Genomic DNA, 21,368 nt, shown 5'->3' with positions numbered 1-21,368 from the left:
TTAAGTCGTCCGCATATAAACTAATTTTATGTTGTGTGCCCTTGATTACGATTGGTTCTATGGATTGGGATTGTCTTATATATTGTGCTAAAGGCTCTAATGATAGATCGAATAGTCCGGGACTAAGAAGGCAACCCTGTCTGGCTGAGCGTGATACCGGAAAGATTTTGGAGATGATTGTACCTGTTGTAATCATGGCCGATGGGTCTTTGTATAATACTTTAATCATATCAATGAATCCTTTTCCTAACCCCATCCTTTCTAATACTGCCCATAGATACGACCATTCCAGCCTGTCAAAAGCTTTCATTGCATCCAGGGACAGCATCGCCTTAGGTATGTTGTCGTCCTTGTCGGCATCTAGTACGTGCAGTATTCGTCTTATGTTATCAGTGATCAGGCGGCCTCTTATGAAGCCAGTTTGGTCCGGATGAACTAAAGACGTCATATACTTTTGTAATCTGATGGCTAATACCTTAGAGTACAGTTTGATATCGGTTCCGAGGAGGCTTAAGGGTCTGTAACTACCGCACTCGGTGGGGTTTTTGTCTTTTTTGAGAAGGACTGTTATGAGTGCAATATTGTCGTTTTTATGGAAGTTCCCCTCCTTGACTGAGTATAAGATCATATTTAGTAATAAGGGTCCAATTATGTCCCAACAAGAAAGGTACATTTCTGGTGGGATACCGTCTCTTCCAGGAGCCTTACCACTTTGCATTTCGGATATGGCCTTCTTGAGTTCCTCTAGTGTGATCGGTGTTTCTAACTGTTTAGCGTCATCCTCTGAAAGTTTAGGGAGAATAATTTGATTAAGATATGTGTCCATTTTGTTTTGATCAAAGGTCGTTTCTGATTTATATAAGTCGGAGTAGAATTCTTTGAATGTATCGTTTATTTTTTCAGGGTCTGTTTCAAGTACTTGTTGTGCTCTAATGGTAGTTATATCTGCAAATTTTGCATTAATTCTTAATCGCATGGCTAATAGGTGACTAGGTTTAGAACCTTGGGAGTACTGCTGTTGTCTTGTGCTGCGTATTTGTATTTCCGATTGTTGTCTGTATATGGCATTGATCTCTTTTTTTAGTACGTTAACTTGATTTTCTAGTCGAGTTGAGTTGTTGTATTTTAAAGAATTAAATAACGTTGAGTAAAGCGTTTCCAGTTCAGACAGTTTTGTGCATTGATTCTTGCGCATTTGAGGAAAAGCTATCAGTGAAATCCTTGATCATTCCCTTTACCGACATCCATATTATTCTGGGGTCTTGCACCGAGTTTGCATTCTCCCGTAGGAATACTATAAGAGCTTCTTTGAGTTGTGTAATGAATTCCTTGCTATTAAGCAGCATCGATTTAAATCGCCATCTTGGGGCTCGGGAAGATAGTATACCAAATGTTCCTTTTAGGAGTAAATAACAGTGATCTGATAGTGCATTGGGTATCATTTCCACTTCATATTTATCAAATAGTCTCTGGGATGCAAAGACATAATCTATTCTGGATAATGTGTTATGTCTCGCAGATCGACAAGAGTAGTATTTTTTTTTTAAAGTGGACTACCTTTTATTTTATAAATGTTCCACAAATAAGGGAAGGACTCAGGGAGCGAAATTAACTTTTTGACTCACCGGCCAGTGGCGGGTAGATGGGAAGAGTCTACCCGCCAAGCATATTTCTTACCTGCCAAATTTTTTTTGATTAAAATATATATATATATATATTTTATATAAAAAAAAATGTTTTAAATAAAATATATATTATATAATCATACTTGTAGTTGTATTATCTGCGAGACATCGCCACCACGCAATAAGTCAAAATGCTTGCTATCTGCAAACAGCTCCACTGTCTGTGTGTATACTTGAGTAGCCTCCAGCTCCAGCAAGGATTCTCCGGCCCTGCAGCTAGACCCTATATTCAGCTAGACCCTACATTCAGCATGCAAGGATTCTCCGGCGATGCAGCTGGACCTATTTATAACGTTACTGTTCTTTTGTCAAATCACATTCAACATGCCCTCAGCTAGAATACGCATTCAATCAATGTTATAAGACATTGATATCAGGAGCTATCTGTAGCTACTGCTAGCCCGGTAGATAACGTTAAGACAATTTAGTTTACTGGGACATATGGATCAACGTGAGCTAGCTAAGCTAGCTAACGAGGGACCGGAGGTATTATGCACTCGAGTAGACTATTGCTGGAGCATTTGTTGATATCAGCAGCTATCAGTAGCTAGCCAGCTAGATACCGTTAGACAATGCCTCGTCATGTATTAAACTAAAAGTGAATAGTTGACTGGGTCATTGTTTAAACAGTAACGTTAGCTCTTGGAGGTCCGATATAGACTAGAGCAGATGAAGTAAACAAGCCAAATGATGGCTTCCGATTGGTCATTTGCTTTTTTTCTCATGAAACCAGCACGTCACTCTACTGTGATTGGACCTAGTGCGATGTGGGACTTGTAGTTTTTTAACGATCTCGCGGCGGAGAAAAAAAAGACGAGCGGCTATAATCTGTACTCGCACAAGAGTATCGTTATGAAGTTATGAACTACACGTCTACACGCCACACGGCGGGCAGCCCTCTAAGTGTCATGCGCCAAAGGTAAAAACAGCCCGCCCCTGGCGGGCGGCAGGCTTTAGTTTCGGTCCCTTCAAGGACTCAAATATACCTGAATAGTTCAGGGTTTTATTTCAAAGTCGGTCTACAGACACCAGTGTTTTGTCTCCTCTTCATAAGAGTTTGAGGTTTTCCTTTGTTATAACAGGTAAAAAGTAGGGATGTCCGATATTATCGGCCTACCGATATTATCGGCCGATATCGGCATTAAAATGTGATATCGGAAAATATCGGTATCGGTTTACAAAAAAAATTAATCCTTTTTTTTATTAATTTCTTTTACATTTCTATAACCTTTATTTACCCAGGGAAGCAAGTAAGAACAAATTCTGATTTTATTTATTGTCAAAAGTATGCATAATGTTGTGTTAATTCCACAACAAGAGATATGTAATGTTAATTACCTGAAATTATTCCATTTTTTTGGGGGGGGGGGGGGGGAACCCTGCATATATCAGTATCGGTTGATATCGGTATCGGAAATTAAGAGTTGGACAATATCGGTATATCGGTAAAAAAGCCAATATCGAGCATCCCTAGTAAAAACAGCAATAAAAAGTCAAATTTGTTGCTTTATAATTCCATTAATGCAACAAACTGTGTGCTATAAGTATAAAGTATAATAAATCGCAAATTACTTTGGGTATGCAATTGTCAGGCGTTTTAGGCTAAATGTGGGGTATGCTTGGGGATATATAAAACGTTATACACTGTTATCTTCATTTTAAGGGTAAATAGGTTGTGCGGCTCCCTGAACATTTTATTTTGTGGGACAGGGGAAAAGTGGCTCTTTTGATAGTAAAGGTTGCTGACCCCTGTCCTAGATCTATCTGCAGCCTTCGACACAGTCAACCATCAGATCCTCCTCGCGGGCCTCGCAGGAATGGGAGTGGCTGGATCTGCGCTGACATGGCTGACATCATACCTCAATGACCGCTCCTACCAAGTGTCATGGAGAGGGACCCTGTCGGCCACCCGCCCCCTGCGGACGGGTGTCCCCCAGGGCTCGGTCCTAGGACCCCTTCTCTTCTCACTTTACACTATCTATACTAAAAAAGTGGCTCTTTTGATAGTAAAGGTTGCGGACCCCTGGGCTAGAGGACGTTTCTCTGTCTCTCTCACACATGCATGCAACAGACACCAATACACAAATACATCCATGTGTGTGTGCGAGCGTACACACACACACATACAGGGATTATTGGGTGCTGGTGGGCACTGCTGGAGGGCCAAAGGTCGACTCAGCAGGAGGTATTGAGGTCATGACCTCACACACTACCTCTCTTTCATATTACTAGCCAACCTATAGGCCAGGGGTCAGCAACCTTTACTATCAAAAGAGCCACTTTTCCCCCCTCCCACAAAATAAAATGCTCAGGGAGCCGCACAACCTATTTACCCTTAAAATGAAGATAACACAGTGTATAACGTTTTATATATCCCCAAGCATACCCCACATTTAGCCTAAAACGCCTGACAATTGCATACCCAAAGTAATTTGCGATTTATTATACTTTATACTTATAGGTATAGCACACAGTTTGTAGCATTAATGGAATTATAAAGCAACAAAAAGAAAATGTTTGACTTTTTATTGCTGTTTTTACCTGTTATAACAAAGGAAAACCTCAAACTCTTATGAAGAAGAGAAAAAATACTGGCTGTGTAGACCTATTTTTTAATAAAACACAGAAGGAGACAAAACACTGGTGTCTGTAGACCGACTTTGAAATAAAATCCTGAACTATTCAGGTATATTTGAGTCCTTCCCTTATTTGTGGAACATTTATAAAATAAAAGGTAGTCCACTTTGAAAAAAGACTACCATGTGTAGACCTACTTTGAAATAAAACACAGAAAAGGAGAAAAAACACTGGCATCTGTAGACCTACTTTGAAATAAAACCCTGAACTATGCAGCTCTATTTGAGTCCTTCCCTTATTTGTGGAAAATCTATCAAATAAAAAGTTAAAATTTCGCACCACATATCAGGCATACAGGTAAGCCTGCATCGTTTGTTGTGAAAGCAAATTAATCTGTCCACGCTGAATTAAACCCTCCATTTTCCTCAGACTTTCCTTTTTCTGGATTTATCCATGGTTAGCTTACTGGGGGGTCGGAAACTCAAGATTAGCCACTTGCAGTGTGACATACTGTATATTTTAGTTGATGAAATATTTTTGTTGACTAAATATTTTAGTTGATGAAATATTTTTCTCATTTCAGTGTCACAGTATGACATCGATCTCCAAAATAAGAGAACAAAAATAAATTAAATAAACGTTAAAAAAATATATATATATATCTATAAATATATATTTTTTTTTTTGGGCCAGGGAGCCGCAGCTGATTGGCTAACGAGCCGCAGGTTGCCAACCCCTGCTATAGGCCATACTAACGCATACAAGCTATTGACTATCACACATTACTGTAAGTGTCAGGAGACGTGCAGCACAACACCCCATGGCCATTCCCAGTGATATATAGCTGAATTTAAATCAGTTCCTCCTAGCATGTGTATCCCTCAGCTTCAAGTGAGCTTGTGGAGATACTGGCCTCAGGGGAGTTGGCTAGGCGAAGAACAGGGGACCAAACAACCTCTCTCGCACTGCACCACGGTGGCAGCACCGCACCAGGCCTGATAATTGCACCTAAAAAATGATATTTCACTACGGTTTAACATTGGTACATTTTCAGGGCACCTCGACGGGAGCTCCAGAAGGTCAACAACAATCAACATTTGCCACTACGGGGACCAATAATCACCACCACTCACTCACTTACTTACTTTTCACTTCGAAAGCCTGGTCTAAGGAGCATGCTATTGAAAATTTAAGTAGACACAGGTGATATTATTACCTTATTATTACGCCAGCTTTCCGTTACGGGGGTTCGACCACAGTAGTAGTTATAGTCAAGATGTAGGTGTTGATGCATATATTAGAGCTCCTGGCTTGTGGACATTAAAGCAGCATTCATAACTGCCTGCCACCTACAGACAGGCCGCTTAGCCCTACAGGTGGTCCAGTGTCTGGTGTGTGTACTGTAGGAGGAATAATACTGAAAAGTCCTCTTCCAAATAGAGTACAGTACATTGGAAGATGTGTGACCATAGATAGAACATTATGGTATACAGATTGAGGCTGTTCTTTATTTAATTTGGGGGGAACTTTGCCCTTTTTGTCAAACTGTTGATTTAATCAACACATCTGCATCTTCTCCTGACACATTATTGACCTTCCACAATTGAATGCAGTCACTTAGGCAAACATCTTTAAAATCTAGAGCTTATCTAGTGCTTAAGCATATTGTGCATATTTTTGTGATATCAGAGGTGTCCAGTAGTGTTTCCAGTAGTGACTAATTACTAATTCAACATAAAAAAGCAATAAATATGTAACGGTTGTGACAACGTCACCTCAAACTCCGATGCCCCGAAGGAGTTTCGAACCCGGGTCTCCCACACCGCGGGCAACAACACAGACCGCCAGTCGCGGACTGGGACCATAATTCCTACCGGGAATTTGACTCCGGCAGGCCAGGCGCCAGGCCCATACCCATACACCCCCCCCCCCAGGGAAAAAACTGCGTTTTGTATCCTGCTGCGTTGTATCACGTGGTGGCACTGTAGAGGCTGTATACACTATCAATGCGACCTTCAGCACCATGGACAGCGACGCGGTCACAAAACGGACCATACAAGTTGTATACACTACACCAAAGTGTAGAATAACTACTTTCCAAATAATGGATTGTCCAAATGTCAGGTTATAATACGAAAGTGTCCTTTATAGAAGTTTACCGGTGCAGTTACATTACATTTCTCTACTTCACTGGCGCTCTCTAGTCGATTCATTATAGTATCACTCACCCTCGCGCTGCTGCCGTCAGTTCAACATAATGACGCGCTCCTTATACATCTCAGTGGCTTCAATCTCAGCATCCAAATCATCCATCAGACTTATAGCTGTTCTATTTCACTGTCAGGTTCCAACAAACTGTCTTATTTTTTTTTTATCCACTTTTTCTCCCATTTTTCTATTTTTCTCCCATCCCAATTTCGTATCATCCAATTCAACCCTCCCCTGTCACGAACGCTGTTTCTTGCCTCCCACAAGCCGGCTGCAATGTGGACTAAGTCATACATAGCACAAGTCCCCTCCGGTACTTGAGGTAACAGCAGTCGCATCTTTTCACCTGCGCAGCTCGATCTCTCAGTGTCGAGGAGTAACGCGTGGGAGGCTCACGCTGCCCCCGACACTTCCTGATTCTACTGCGCAGGCGCACCAACCGACTTGTAGGAGTCGCTTGTTCACAACGTTCGATCCCCACCCTTCAGTTTTCCCTCCCCGTAATACGGCCAATGTGTATTACTGCGGACGACCAGCTAAACTGAAAACAATGTGGAGAGCTGGATTCGAACACGCGAATCCTAGCGTCTCCACACTGGTGGCGAGTGCCTTGCCCACTACACCACCTAGCCGCCCTCAACAAACTGTCTTCTTTAACTCCCAGTACATCCAATAAAGTGATCAAGTGATCAACATCCGGAGTTTCCACGTCAATTTCAATGTCCATCTGATTCAAAACTTGCATAATAACACCTCTGATTGCGCCCCGCTTTCGTCTCATTCTTTCAATTTTAGTCCGACGTTCGTCTTCACCCATTCTAGAGCTATCCAAAACGTTCATATCTCCCGGGTTTCGCCAGTTGATCTCATCATAATTTAAATTAATAGGCTTGTTTGAGATTAGCGACTGGCGAGGCCTGTGAATAACAAGTTAACTCATTTGTTCCTGCCTGCTTGCCTGAATTTATATATGCGCAAATAGAAACATGTATACCGACCTGGCCTGCTTCGGAGTTCAGTGGCCTGACTGCGGGCACAAACAAACAAATTTAAACATTTTAAAAAGCATTTGCCAGTCTGCCAGGCCATGCCAGTCTGCCAGGCCACCGGGAAAACTCCCGCTGCTCCCGATGGTCAGTCCGCTAGAGCAGACCGCTATACCAAGAAGTGAACTCACTGCTTTGTAACATGTCTATGTGTCTTTTGAGGATGAGTGAGTTTAACCCATAGCACCGCTACTCACCCCAGCCCTTCGTGACTGCGCTTCACGATACCATCCATTACACATACAACTATTTGTCTGAAGAAGTCTATGACCCTTACAACCTAGCAACCAATTAGAAGGCAGCCTGACTACAGGCCCAGGCTGAAACATAGTTTCAGTGTCCAAAGCAGATTATTAACACTTTGACATAGACAGGCCACATTCTCTACAATGTATAGATGTATAGCTCTCTGGAGACAGGAGACATCAGTACTTACCAAGCTCTCTGGAGACAGGAGACACAGCCGCATTCTCCCCAATCTTGGACACAGCATCAAAATACAGCTTGCCCGCCAGGGTCATCGCTGTAATGGGATCAAGTCAAATTTAAGTTTATTTTTTCCACAGTCACAATCCACATTGCACAGACACACTTTAACTAAAGGATGAACTGTAACTAAAGGATAGACGTTTATTTGAAAACGATTCATGAATAGGCCTAAAAATTACAACGTTTGTGTATTCCAGAATATTCCAGTAAAGGGCGTTTATCACAGAATCTTTATATTTTCCTGAAACTTTCAAAAAACGAGTTTTTCAAAATGGTATAAAACGGAAATGAACCGATTAAAAAACAATCCGTTTCGACAATGTTGACTGCAAACAAGTCATTGATAAGCGACGGCCAGATTATACACATAGCCATAATTTAAGATGTAGTTTATGTGTTCGCAAATATGAGAGCTCTATCATTGAAGTGGACGCTGGCACGCAACAAGGTTCTGGGGCACCCGACCTCCGGCACGGAAAGTGTTAATGCACCGGTACAAATGGGGCATGTTATAGCACATAGCCTTCATTAGTGTGAGCAATGCACAGAAAATTATTGAAGGATATCATCTTCATTTACAGTACTACTGTACTGATCAAGACCCTGCACCCGGTGAGAAACCATTGCATACGCTTGAGCCACACTGCTCGTCAACAGCCACAGTTTTTGCTACACTGACCACGGTTACTGTAATATGAGGCTTGTCAGAATAGTTGCTCACCTGCCACAGACTTCTCGTAGCTCTTCCCCAGGTTGACCAGGTTCCTCAGCCCTGGGTTGAACTGTTCCATCACATTCTGTTGAGAGGGGGAGACAAGAGGAGGAAGACTAGTATCACATAGACATCACTGTTCCCATGACATGGCTTTCGTTATATCTTTACACAAACTAGCAAGTATGTCACTGAAGTGACTGACTGACTGACTATGATATCCTTGCGAGTGAATGGGGGTGGGCAATTATTTTTCCCAGGGGGCCAAATGAGCAACTGAAAATATTTTGGAGGGCCGGGCCAAAATTCCGAACTCAATTATGCATAATATACATTTTATTTCTATATAAAAAGCAGTAAATGGCATTGTTTTGACCGCTGGTAAGAGTGTATGTTATTATTTGGCAATTAAAAGGTGAGGTTAGATTTCAAAAATATCATTTATTCAAATAGAATTTCCAAAATGATAAACAAAATGTGAAACATTTAACTCATTTTCAGTCACATTAATAACAACGGGCATTTTGAGTTTCATATACTATTAAAACAAGGATTTTTTTTTTTTTTAACTTTATTTTTTAGTGTTTATCGCTTTTCTGGTCAAGCATGACCGACAGTTGTAGAGTGAAACGGGAGGGAGAACAGGGGAAGACATTCGGCAAATGACGGCGGGTCCGGGAATCGAACTCGGAGTCAACCAGAACCGTGACGCAGCACGGCTCCTCCCAACGCAGAAATAGCGCTGAGATACGCGGTGAGCTACTGGAGCCCCCCAAAACAAAACAAGGATTTTCTTAGCTTTCTAAAGACATCACATCATCTTTGTAGCCAAAATAAACAAGACATGTGATTGAACTGTGTAACTGTGTAAAGAAAAGTGTCCCAGTTTTGTAGCCTTTTTGACTTTACATGCCTATATTAAACATTTAATGTTTTCAGAACTGTGCAAAAAAAATATATATATCATGTGTCCCATTTCACTTGTTATATTTCCACATTTTAGTGTTCTTCAGTTCTTTTTTTTTTACTGTGCAGAAAAAAAGAAAATGATCAAGTGTCCCATTTCACTTGTTATATTCCCACATCTTAGTGTTCTTCAGTTCTTTTTTTTTTTCATTCAGTGTGAGAAATCCAGTCTCTTTTGAGCTTTAACAAGTCCATCAAAGTCAGGTTGAATGTCTGAGGTGGAGATGCAAAGCACAGCTGACAGATGTTCATCAATCATCAGTGAGAGAGGATCTGTACCTGGATTTGGTAAACGTCATGACTGAGAATGTCTGTTCACCTATGTAGGTAGGTGGATCCAAAGAGAACCAACATCTTCTGAGCATGTCTCCTCATGTTTGGAAAGTGCTCCTCCTTGAGAGCAGAGTAGAACTCTAGCAGTGATGCTGACTTAAAGTGCTCTTTCAGTAGTGAATCAGACTGCAGGTCAATGAGTTCAAGCTGAACAACTATCAACACTGCAGGTAAAGGGAGAGGAAACCAGCTGCATTTCATCCTCAACCTTTTTGAAATCTTGAAAACGCCTTGAAAATTCATCATGCAGTGCTCCCAACATGGATGAGTAACTGTGCCGGTGATCAGCTGATGGTTTGACTTCTTTCAGGGTTTTCATGTGTTCGAGATTGTTGCTGCCTAGTTGCCTTGAAATTAATTGCAACTTTGTCATGAAGGCTTTCACATGGCTATGCATTTCATGAGTAAAAATGGCCTTGCCCTGCAGTTCAGTGTTCAGTAGGGATGGGTACCGTTCACATTTGAACCGATACGGTACCGGTACCTGTGAATCGATACCGGTACCCAACGGTACCTTTTTTCTGTACTTTAGTCTCTAAAAATGTAATCTACCTACCTCAGTTGTGAAAAAAAAAATCCAAACTTCAAATAACCACACTTTCGACCGTTTTCGGCTTGCCATTGCCCCGACTGCTTTGTTGTTGAATCAAGTCAAATCCTAGGTAAGCGTATATTGTGCATGTGAACGTTGACATGAAAAGAAAAAAGTAAAAAAAAAAAAAAATTACAAATATTTTTTTTTCTTTTATTTTTTAATTATCATGTAATCATTTGCGGGCCGGTCAGAATCATCCCGCAGGCCGTACAATGCCCAGGTCTGGGTTAGAATATTACTGATTGATTGAGTGGCTGACTGGCTGATTGAGTGGCTGACTGACTGTGGGAGACGCTGTGTGAATGACATCAGACTAGAACAAAGTACAGAGGATGGAAGTCGGTGAGGCAGTGCACTATCATCACCACTCCTGTTGTACGTACGAAGCCTGCCGTGACAGACTAATCATTAACCAGAGTTATACAACGGCATGCAAATTTCTCGATTCTGATTGGCCATTCACACGTCTTTATTGGCAACAATCCACGGTCCTGGGCTCAGGACCCGCCCACAACCGAATCACATAACCCTCCCCGGCTCACTCCGGGAGAAAACAAGATCGCGGACAACAAATGGTTATGTTGAAAGCACCATAACGACTAAATATGAAGCGATTCTGTCAAGGGGAATGTGTTAGTCCTTTAAACAATGTTGGATGATGTAATTGATGGGTCTTGAGTCAATCTAGAACAAAAGAAAAATCGCGGTTTGATTGATAGATTAATTGATTGATTTAAATTTCTACTTCCTTCCCACTGACTGCAGCGTTCACTCTCACACTGTCCGACGCTGGCGTACCCACAAACACACACACACACACACACACACACACACACACACACACACACACACACACACACACACACACACACACACACACACACACACACACACACACACACACACACACACACACACACACACACACACACACACACACACACACACACACACACACACACACACACACACACACACACACTCCTGTCTGCAACAGCGGGGGAGTCAGACTGAGAGAGAAGCAGCGCTGTTTTAAGTGAGCATGGTCTATTGAATTGATTGATTGGTTGATTGCTAATTTTATTACTGTACCCCTGGTTTCCAACTGGTTAAGTTTAGGCTAAAAGAAATAAATAAAAAAATAGGGCGAAGAAAACGTTTTTTTTCCTATAGGGCAAAGAAAACCCTTTAATTTGTTTTACCTACTTTATATAGAAGCATCTAAGAATGAAGTTCTATGGAAAGTAGGTCTGCATTCCCTTAACAATTGTGTGTATTGAGCCGTACTGTATTGTACCCATTCTGCATCTGGTAATACAATTTTCAATCAATCATTCCAATAATACACAGTTGGATGTGTTAGTTGGTTGGATGCACTTCAAGCTGCTTCCACATGAGGCAACTTCTCTCAATCATTCCAATAATACACAGTTGGATGTGTTAGTTTGGTTGGATGCACTTCAAGCTGCTTCCACATGGAGGCAACTTGTCTTTTTTGTAGTTGTGGGAACTACTTTTTCTGGCGGATGGTTTTTTCAATAAATCTTCGATTAATGTGTGTTTATTGTATAGAAATAAGGTTGGATGAATCTGGCAGTTGTATAAAAGCTTTACACCACGTGCAGTCGTGATTTGTGACCAATAAACCATGCCTAGGGGGGTCTAACGACCCTCGGCTGCGCCTCGGGCCTAACGACCACCCCTAGGCATGGTTTATTGGTCACAAACCACTCCTGCGTGTGATGTAATGCTTAATTATTACATGGCGTTTTCACATTCGCCGAAATGCTTGCTTGTGATTGGTCAATAGCCCCCGACAGCAGTGAATTATTTTTCGATAACCACCTGTGATTATTGTTTTTCGCAGCTGGAGTAATCAAGCCCCACTGACACACACTGTTTCAGTGCAGCCAATCAGACACACCTGCCGGGCTGCCCGCGATAATAATAATCACTTTATTTGGGCTGACAGAGCCACAGAACAACTGCGATTTGTCAAATGAATTAGGTATATTGTTAGTAAGTTAGCCATGTAATACGCGGGATAATGTATAGCTATACTCGGTCATCATCGCAAAATAATTGACCTTCACTGACGTTTAAAACACCTCGCCGAGGCGGCTCGGTATTTTAAACTCCGTGTCGGTCAATTATTTTGTGACAATGACCTCGTAGCTATACATTATCCCTTACACAACAGCCTGCATGAGACCAGCGGGCAGCTTTCACTTGCATGGCAAGGGCAACACACTCAGCCTTTCTGATGGAAAGACAATACAGTAGAAAATAATAGATGGCAGATACAACTATAACTAACAGAGACGAAAAAGATATGATGACTGGCAGAGAGAGAGAGATCACGTCCCCGACCGCCAAGAACCTTGGTGTTGTCCTTGATGAGTTGACCAGTTGAACTTCTCCGCTCACATCGCAGCGACAACCAGAACCTGCAGATTCCTCCTTCGCAATGTCAGAAGGATCCGCTCCTTCCTGACAAAAGAAGCCACCCAAACTCCTCGTCCAATCAACAGTCATCTCCCGCCTCGACTACTGCAATGCACTGCTTGCTGGCCTTCCGACCACTGCCACCAAGCCTCTTCCAAGCTGCCCGCTGGTCTCATGCAGGCTGTTGTCTCTGGTTAATGATTAGTCTGTCACGGCAGGCTTCGTACATACAACAGGAGTGGTGATGATAGTGCACTGCACCGACTTCCATCCTCTCTACTTTGTTCTAGTCTGATTTCATTCACACAAATCATCATTACGTCTTCGTGTCTCCATCAGATTAGAGGTTCCTCAGCGTTCGCCATTCAGCACATACCTCTTCTGTTATCTTGCCGATTGGGCTATTCTCCGGTGCCGTGTTGACCTAGTCATCGCAGGTATTTATATGGCTCGACATGATAAGAAGGGGAGGTCGACACCCAACCCCAGAATCTAGGGGCCTCATTTAAAAAATAAAGATAAATGACATGTGAAATGACACTTTCATACCTATATGCATACCTTCTGTAATGACAGACATGAGTCCGCTTATATCATAGAAAATGGGACCGAGTGAATTGCTGAATGGCTAAAGAGATAGAGCCATCATCTGAACTTCTAGTCAAGTCAAGTCAAATGTATTTGTATAGCCCAAAATCACAACAAGTTACCGGGCTTCACAGATCAACAAGTAACATCACAATAGAAAGCACCATAAAACCAAAATGTTACAACACCCCCAGACTTTCCCCAATGAAGATAAGGAACAACTCCCTGAAACCTAGCAATAGAAAAGAAATATTCAGATGGGCAATTCAAGGGGGATCCCTCATTAGGGTGTCGGTGATATGGGTGTTGCCTCCACCGTCGGTGAACGATTAGGTGAATGTGAGGCATAAAACTGTAAAGCGCTTTGGATAAAAGCACTATATAAATACAAAAGTCCAAGTCATATAAATCTAACTTTCAAATAAATCACACCTTTGACTAGAATTTTATTGTGAGCGCAACATTTGTGTATATGAACCTTTTATAATCTTAGGCCCCAGGAGGTGATAACTGGATGCAAAACATCAGCATTCCTCCATGTACAGTACATAGCACCAGAGATGATGAGGTGATGTGACCCCAGAAATGCCCACTCAACCACTAATAATGTGAGCTGGGATTGCAAGGCAGTTTACGGTCCTGCAATAAATAAGACATAAGCTAGCAGCACTATCACTATCATGATAGGAGGGTAAAGAGGACATGATGGGCTACTTCCTCTCAGTGATAAGGGCCATGTGAATTAACCCCAAGTTGTGAATGACTTTTCATATTAATAGCCTTCAGACCACACCGGAAGAGCAGTCATCGGTTAATGTTGTATACGACCTTTGCTAATTTCAAAGCATGTGAAGTAATAGTTCCCAGTGGGGGAGACCATTATGGCCAAATGGACCTCTAATTGACAGTGTTACTCATGTTATCGTGCAGTATTCAGGGAGTCATTGACAACTACTGCAAGCCAAAGGTGATTGCGGTGGAAGAGTTTGCCTGTATAATCTTACCACACAAGGCTGCCTGGCAGCCAGCTGAATTATTAAACTGGGAGTGTTTTGCCTGCATTTCGTCACATCAAGGAGGTGTGGGAACAGTCCTGAGGGGGAAACCAAAGTCTAAACACTACTTCAAGTGCACTAGATGCCAGTGAAAATGGAAAGAAAGTGAGAAAGGAGTCAGTGTTTAATTTTTGCAGCCCCCCCCCCCCCCCCCCACACACACACAGCTGAGTGAGCAGGCCTTGACACAGTGTTCTAACTTCAGAATAACCTTAAAGGGCTGATCCATGATCCAAACGTAAACAAATGGGTATAATAATAATAATAATAATATCTTAAATGTATATAGCGCCTTTCAGGAGACCCAAGACGCTTAACAGCTAAGGGAGGGGGACAGGGAACAACGTAACAACAAAATATTAATCAAAAGGAAAGAAAATAAAGAAAACGAAAGAAAAAAGGGAAATCGGGCAGAGTCATTTACAAATTTGGTAAAAAGGTGGGGTTTGAGTTGGGATTTGAAAGAGTGCAGGGATGTAGCACTACGGATGTTTGGAGGGAGTGAGTTCCAGAGGGTGGGTGCGGCCACAGAGAAGGCTCTGGGACCAACAGTCCGCATGTTGGTGGTGGGGATGGAGAGGTGACCGGAGTCAGAGGACCGCAGCCTCCGGGGCGGAATGTAGGGATGGAGGAGGTCCGCTAGGTACCGGGGGGCAAGGGAGTGAAGGGCTTTGTAGGTGATGAGGAGGATCTTGAAATTGATGCGGGACTTGACTGGAAGCCAGTGGAGGTGGATGAGGGTGGGGGTGATGTGGTGCCAGGACTTGGTGCGGGTGAGAACCCTGGCAGCAGAATTTTGGACATATTGTAGCCTGTTCAGGGCATTACTGGGTAGCCCTATGAGGACAGAGTTTGCATAGTCCAGATGGGAGGTGACGAAAGCGTGGATGAGAGTCTCTGCTACGGAGTCGGGGAGAGAAATGTTCCCGAGATGGAAAAAGGCTGATTTGGTTATTGTTTTGATGTGGGAATGAAAGGAGAGGGTGGAGTCCAGTATGACGCCCAGGTTGCGAACTTCTGGGGAAGGGTGGATTAGGCAGACGTCCACTTCAAGGAGGAGGTCTCCAACCTTCCGGAGCAGTGACTGCTTGGCCACAACCATGAGCTCAGTTTTCTTGCTATTTAGCTTCAGGAAATTGGATGACATCCAGGCCTTGATGTCAAGGAGACAGTTGACGAGGTGCTGTGGGGGGAGAGGAGTGGAGGGTGAGGTGCTGATGTAGAGCTGAGTGGCATCAGCGTAGGAGTGGAAATTGAGACCATGTTTCCGGATGATGTGACCAAGGGGGAGCATGTAGATAGTGAAGAGGAATGGACCAAGAACGGAGCCCTGCGGCACACCTTGGTTGACTGGGGCAGGGGTGGAGGTGGAGTTGCAGATGGAGATGAACTGTTTTCGGTCAGTGAGGTAGGACTCGAACCAGGTGAGAGCGGTCCCAGTAACACCCAGGTGGTCAGAGAGGCGGTTGAGGAGAATGGAATGGGAGACCGTGTCAAAGGCCGCAGGTAGATCCAGGAGGATGAGGAGGCTGATGCAGTGGCGTAACTCTCTCTCCAGGTGTGCGGGGGACAGATTTGTGGGCGTGGCGAGTGACGTCTACCTAGATTTTTTTTTAAATACCAGGGGTGCAATACCGCATTTTTTGTATCTTTTTTGTATCACAAACAGTACTGTATTTGCAAATCTGGTATGTCATAAATGTATAGATGTAGCAGTACTGTCTATCTGTATGTCATGTATGTCCTGATTAATTGAAAATGGGGGACCCTGATACAGTACAGCTCAATACATACAATTGTTAAGGGGATGCAGACCAGAGAAAGACTTTCGTCTTGTTTACATCAGGGTCCCCCATTTTCAATTAATCAGGACATACATGACATACAGATAGACAGTACTGCTACATCTATACATTTATGACATACCAGATTTGCAAATACAGTACTTTTCAATTCATGACTGAGCTGTACTATACTGTACCCATTCTGCAATATGTTAATAAAGTGTTCAATCAATCAATCACTTGGCCCCAGAACCTGGATAAACACTTAGATTCCCAAAAGTAGTGATAGACTGTAGCCTGTAGGTACCCAGGTCTGTTTGAACGGCCCATTTTGTTAGTTCTTTTTTCAATACGTTGCTGCAAACTATTATTTGTAAAAAATATTGAACCACACAGACAGCAATCAGAATACTGGCATTTCCACTGCAGCTTTCATCTCTACAGTATATTTTCAAAAACATGAGGAACAACTTAGCTTGAATTGTCTTTATTATGAAAACTAAAACAGGACGTTTGCATATTCTCAATGTTGCTGTCGACGCCGTCGCGTCGATGTGGGGACTTGCTTCTTCAAACCGGGTGGACAAAGTTTACAGACAAACGTTAGATTGTTTCCGTCTGAGTCAGTACTGACTTTAACGTTAAACTATTTTAAATCCCCAAGCACCGACGTCAAGAGGTAGAGTTCTCTGAGCGAGTGCTGCTCTAGTCTCGACCTGCTGCTGCGCAGCTCTCAGCTTCGGCTCGCAGATTCAGCTGTTGTTGTGATGAGTCTGATGACGTAGCAGGGGGTGTAGAGGCGCGTTGCCAGATCGGTTGGTTTTCCACATAATTTTAAAGCCTGTTTACGGTGTATTTTAACTGGGTTTTCGGCTGAAATACATATGAAATCTGGCACATCTTTGAACGCCGTTATAACAGAGTGCTGAGAATGAACGCACTTTTGAACTCTGTTACACAGCGCTGAGAATGAACGCGTTCTCAATTACGTTCATTTAGCGGATAATCAGTACGTTCAGTTCACGTTCGCCCAAAATACGAACGCGTTCATGAACGATCGTTCATTGAACGCGTTCAGGTACATCACTGTTCATGGGACGGGGGTGCACTAAGTGCAAGCCCAGATAAGTACTCGCTATTTGCATATCAATAGCGCCGGTCGTATTTAACACACCTGACGACCGGCGCTATTGATATGCAAATAGCGAGTGCAATCCCAGTTGATTTCAGGAACGCACCACACACACACACACTGCTGGTGTCGTCACTGCTGCTGGTTTAGCTCTAGATAAGGGCAAGAATGCGACCCCCATCTACTCCTCTTTGCATAATAATAGGACAGGTAGTCAGAAGGGGGGGGGGACATAACTGCATTCTGAAAAAATGCGGGGGACACATTCCAATGTCCCCCGCGGGAGGTACGCCCCTGGGCTGATGTGACCGGAGTCGGAGGCAATGAGGAGGTCGTTGGTGACCTTGGTGAGGGCAGTCTCGGTGCTGTGGTGTTTCCTGAAGCCAGATTGAAAGGGTATAGCTGGGACATGTATTTTCATTCTCTAGGTGATTGACTGGGCTCTTGATACAAGGACTATATGAATATAAGTGTTAAACTGTAGCTATTTGTTGTGTTTCGGAACTGTAGTAGGTCTGTAAACGTCTGTAATGTGTGAAACAGATCTACATTATGATGGGAGTACGAAAGTTCCAAATAGCATATTCTTCATCTACAAATGAGACTCGAGGGGGACCCTGATGTAAACAAGACAAACGTCTTTCTCTGGTCTGCATCCCTTAACAATTGTGTGTATTGAGCCGTACTGTATTGTACCCATTATGCAATCTGTTAAATAAAGTTTTCATTCATTCATTCATTCACTCTAAATAAATATAACCCTAATTTATAATGATAGAAAATTGGGTCTTTGACTCTTTACCAGTGAGTGTGTGGGTGGATCTGCTCACGTTCTGTTCTCGGCTCTGTTCGGGTTGAACAATAAAGTTTTGTTTCTTTTTTTTTTGTACTCAGTTAACAGCTATTTGTGCATTGCAGAATGTGGAAGAGGATGTGCCCTTTAGAGAGCAGAAACTGTATCAGCAATAGATTGTCATGCATGTCCTCATCTTCTATAGTCTTTGTTGACAGACAGATCAGATGCTGCCTGAGTAAGCCTACAGTACAAAGACAGTACTTGCAGATGAATTACTATGCCTTTTAAACAGCCATAGGTCCCCAGCCTATGACACTTCCATCCATCAGGGAATGGCATTATACTTGCGGGTGGGCGTTTTTTTTCTTCTTCCAAACTGAAACGGTTGACATGATGATGGCATTGACGACTGCTTTAATGAGACTACACTTCCCTACAGCGGTATGTCTGTGGGATATTCTACTCACACACGGTAATTGAGTGTGACAGACCCATCAGAACTTAATGAACGGGAAATCAACAGGCTCAGAAAACAGCCTATTTCAATTTATGAATTTGAGAACTTGCTCTGCCTGGAACAACTCAAATATGTTGCACTTAGGCGAGTGCTATTATCCAGTTGAATAAACTGACATTTTTGTGGAAAGTTTTTATGCTAAAGCAGGCGTAATTGTTCCAGTGACGGACACGGAATTGTGGCCAGTGTGTCTTTAGACATCGTGGGCGCACGCGCACCTTTTGCTTTTGTAACGCCTTATTAAATAGACATGAGAGATGAGACCAACAATTACCCACCTTATATGTACTTTCGGTGAGCTTGTTCACGTCCTCGGGGTCCCTCGACATAGTTATATCCTTTAAGGCTTTGAGACGTCCGATAAAAACAGCAACAAAAAAATGTCCACTTGCTAAAACAAGTCAAGAGGGAGAAAAGTGACAAAACCTATCGACTCCTAAAATTCCTCATTGCCAGCACCAGACGCGCATTCTGAGAAGAAAGCTATCACAGTGACGTGATAAAACGGTGCAATAATTCCACCCGACGCGGCGAAGAGGAGTGCAGTGTACTCCCTATGTAATGTGCTGGTGGGGGGGAAAGCTGAGCTGTCAAACTTCTGTTCGTGCTGTAGGTGGGAAAGGTACAGTAAGGTCGGGTGCTGCTCGACGCGACGTCACTACTCCTCCTCCAAGGTGGACCTGAACGAATGCTGGAGACATGGCGCTCTCTGGAGGCAATAGGACATCACAACAAGGCTAGTAGCAGCAGCAGCAGCAGCCCAATAGTATCCAGCTGCAGCCGATCAGACCGCTTACAAGCCCCGCACATACAAGCCCCGCACATAGCAACCCCTCGCTTCCATTGGCTGATTTTGGTCACGTGATTTTGGGTCACGTTGCACGTTGCACTGCGGGATTGATTGATTGATTGATTGATTGAAAACTTTATTAACAGATTGCCGTATGATTTGGGTCACGTTGCACTGTGGGATTGATTGATTGATTGATTGATTGATTGAAAACTTTATTAACAGATTGCCGTATGATTTGGGTCACGTTGCACTGTGGGATTGATTGATTGATTGATTGATTGATTGATTGATTGATTCATTGATTCATTGATTGATTGATTGAAAACTTTATTAACAGATTGCCGAATGGGTACACGTGACCACAGGCCCTGATTGATTGATTGAAAACTTTATTAACAGATTGTAGAATGGGTACACGTGACCTGACCGATTGATTGATTGATTGATTGATTGATTGATTGATTGATTGATTGAAAACTTTATTAACAGATTGCAGAATGGGTACAGTGACCGATTGATTGATTGATTGATTGATTGATTTATTGATTTATTGATTTATTGAAAACTTTATTAACAGATTGTATAATGGGTACAGTGACCGATTGATTGATTGATTGATTTATTGATTTATTGATTTATTGATTTATTGAAAACTTTACACTTTGGGTGCCGGCCAAAAATCCGGAAAATGACTGTGGGTTGCCAGGATTCCTGGACGATTCTAGCATATCTCATGATCTTAGCGGAGCTATTTCTATATTTTATATTATAACTATGGGGAAATGGTTGGGCTCATTTGAAGACGACAAGTTGATGTACACAATGCAAAAAACCGTTTGTTTCTGCATGTCTTCGTTCGTTCACAATTACAAGTTAAAAAACGTCAACACAAGGTAAAAGTGGAGGTGAATTATTTAGAACAGAAGTTACAGGCACTTTTATGAAAGGTGTGCCGGCGGGGTGATAATAGGTACTGAATGTGTTATAAAGCAATTTAGACTGGGATGGATGGATGGATGGTTTGATTGATTGATTGTTTGACAGATTGTTTTATTGGTTTGATTGATAGAATGTTTTATTGTTTTGTTGATAGTTTGATTCATAGATTGATTTGTTTGATTGATTGATTACTTTGTTGGTCATTTGATTGATAGAATGTTTGATTGTTTTGTTGATAGTTTGCTTGATAGAATGTTTGATTGTTTTGTTGATAGTTTGCTTGATAGAATGTTTGATTGTTTTGTTGATAGTTTGATTCATAGATTGATTTGTTTGATTGATTGATTACTTTGTTGGTCATTTGATTGATAGAATGTTTGATTGTTTTGTTGATAGTTTGATTCATAGATTGATTGGTTTGATTGATTGATTACTTTGTTGGTCATTTGATTGATAGAATGTTTGATTGTTTTGTTGGTAATTTGCTTGATAGAATGTTTTATTGTTTTGTTGATAGTTTGATTCATAGATTGATTGGTTTGATTGATTGATTACTTTGTTGGTCATTTGATTGATAGAATGTTTGATTGTTTTGTTGATAGTTTGATTCATAGATTGATTTGTTTGATTGATTGATTACTTTGTTGGTCATTTGATTGATAGAATGTTTGATTGTTTTGTTGATAGTTTGATTCATAGATTGATTTG

The 21,368-nt window shown here is 42.2% G+C and overlaps 1 protein-coding gene across 2 annotated transcripts in view; it reads right to left on the bottom strand.

The window, feature by feature from the left end:
• baiap2l1b (BAR/IMD domain containing adaptor protein 2 like 1b) overlaps positions 1-19,485 on the bottom strand; it is a 174,891-nt gene extending 155,406 nt beyond the window's left edge. For both annotated transcript variants that reach the window (XM_084328525.1, XM_084328526.1), the window contains exons 1-3: positions 19,207-19,485; positions 8,727-8,802; positions 7,953-8,039 (exon numbers count right to left, since the gene is read on the bottom strand). In XM_084328525.1, coding sequence (XP_084184651.1) covers positions 7,953-8,039; positions 8,727-8,802; positions 19,207-19,257 — 214 coding nt within the window. In that variant the 5' untranslated portion in view covers positions 19,258-19,485. The remainder of the gene's footprint in view (positions 1-7,952; positions 8,040-8,726; positions 8,803-19,206) is intronic.
• Between the last annotated feature and the right edge of the window lie 1,883 nt (positions 19,486-21,368).

The sequence above is a fragment of the Notolepis coatsorum genome (genome assembly GCF_963971535.1).
Source record: "Notolepis coatsorum genome assembly, chromosome: 14".
Taxonomy (NCBI): Eukaryota; Metazoa; Chordata; class Actinopteri; order Aulopiformes; family Paralepididae; genus Notolepis; species Notolepis coatsorum.
This window is presented reverse-complemented; position numbering and strand designations above follow the sequence as displayed.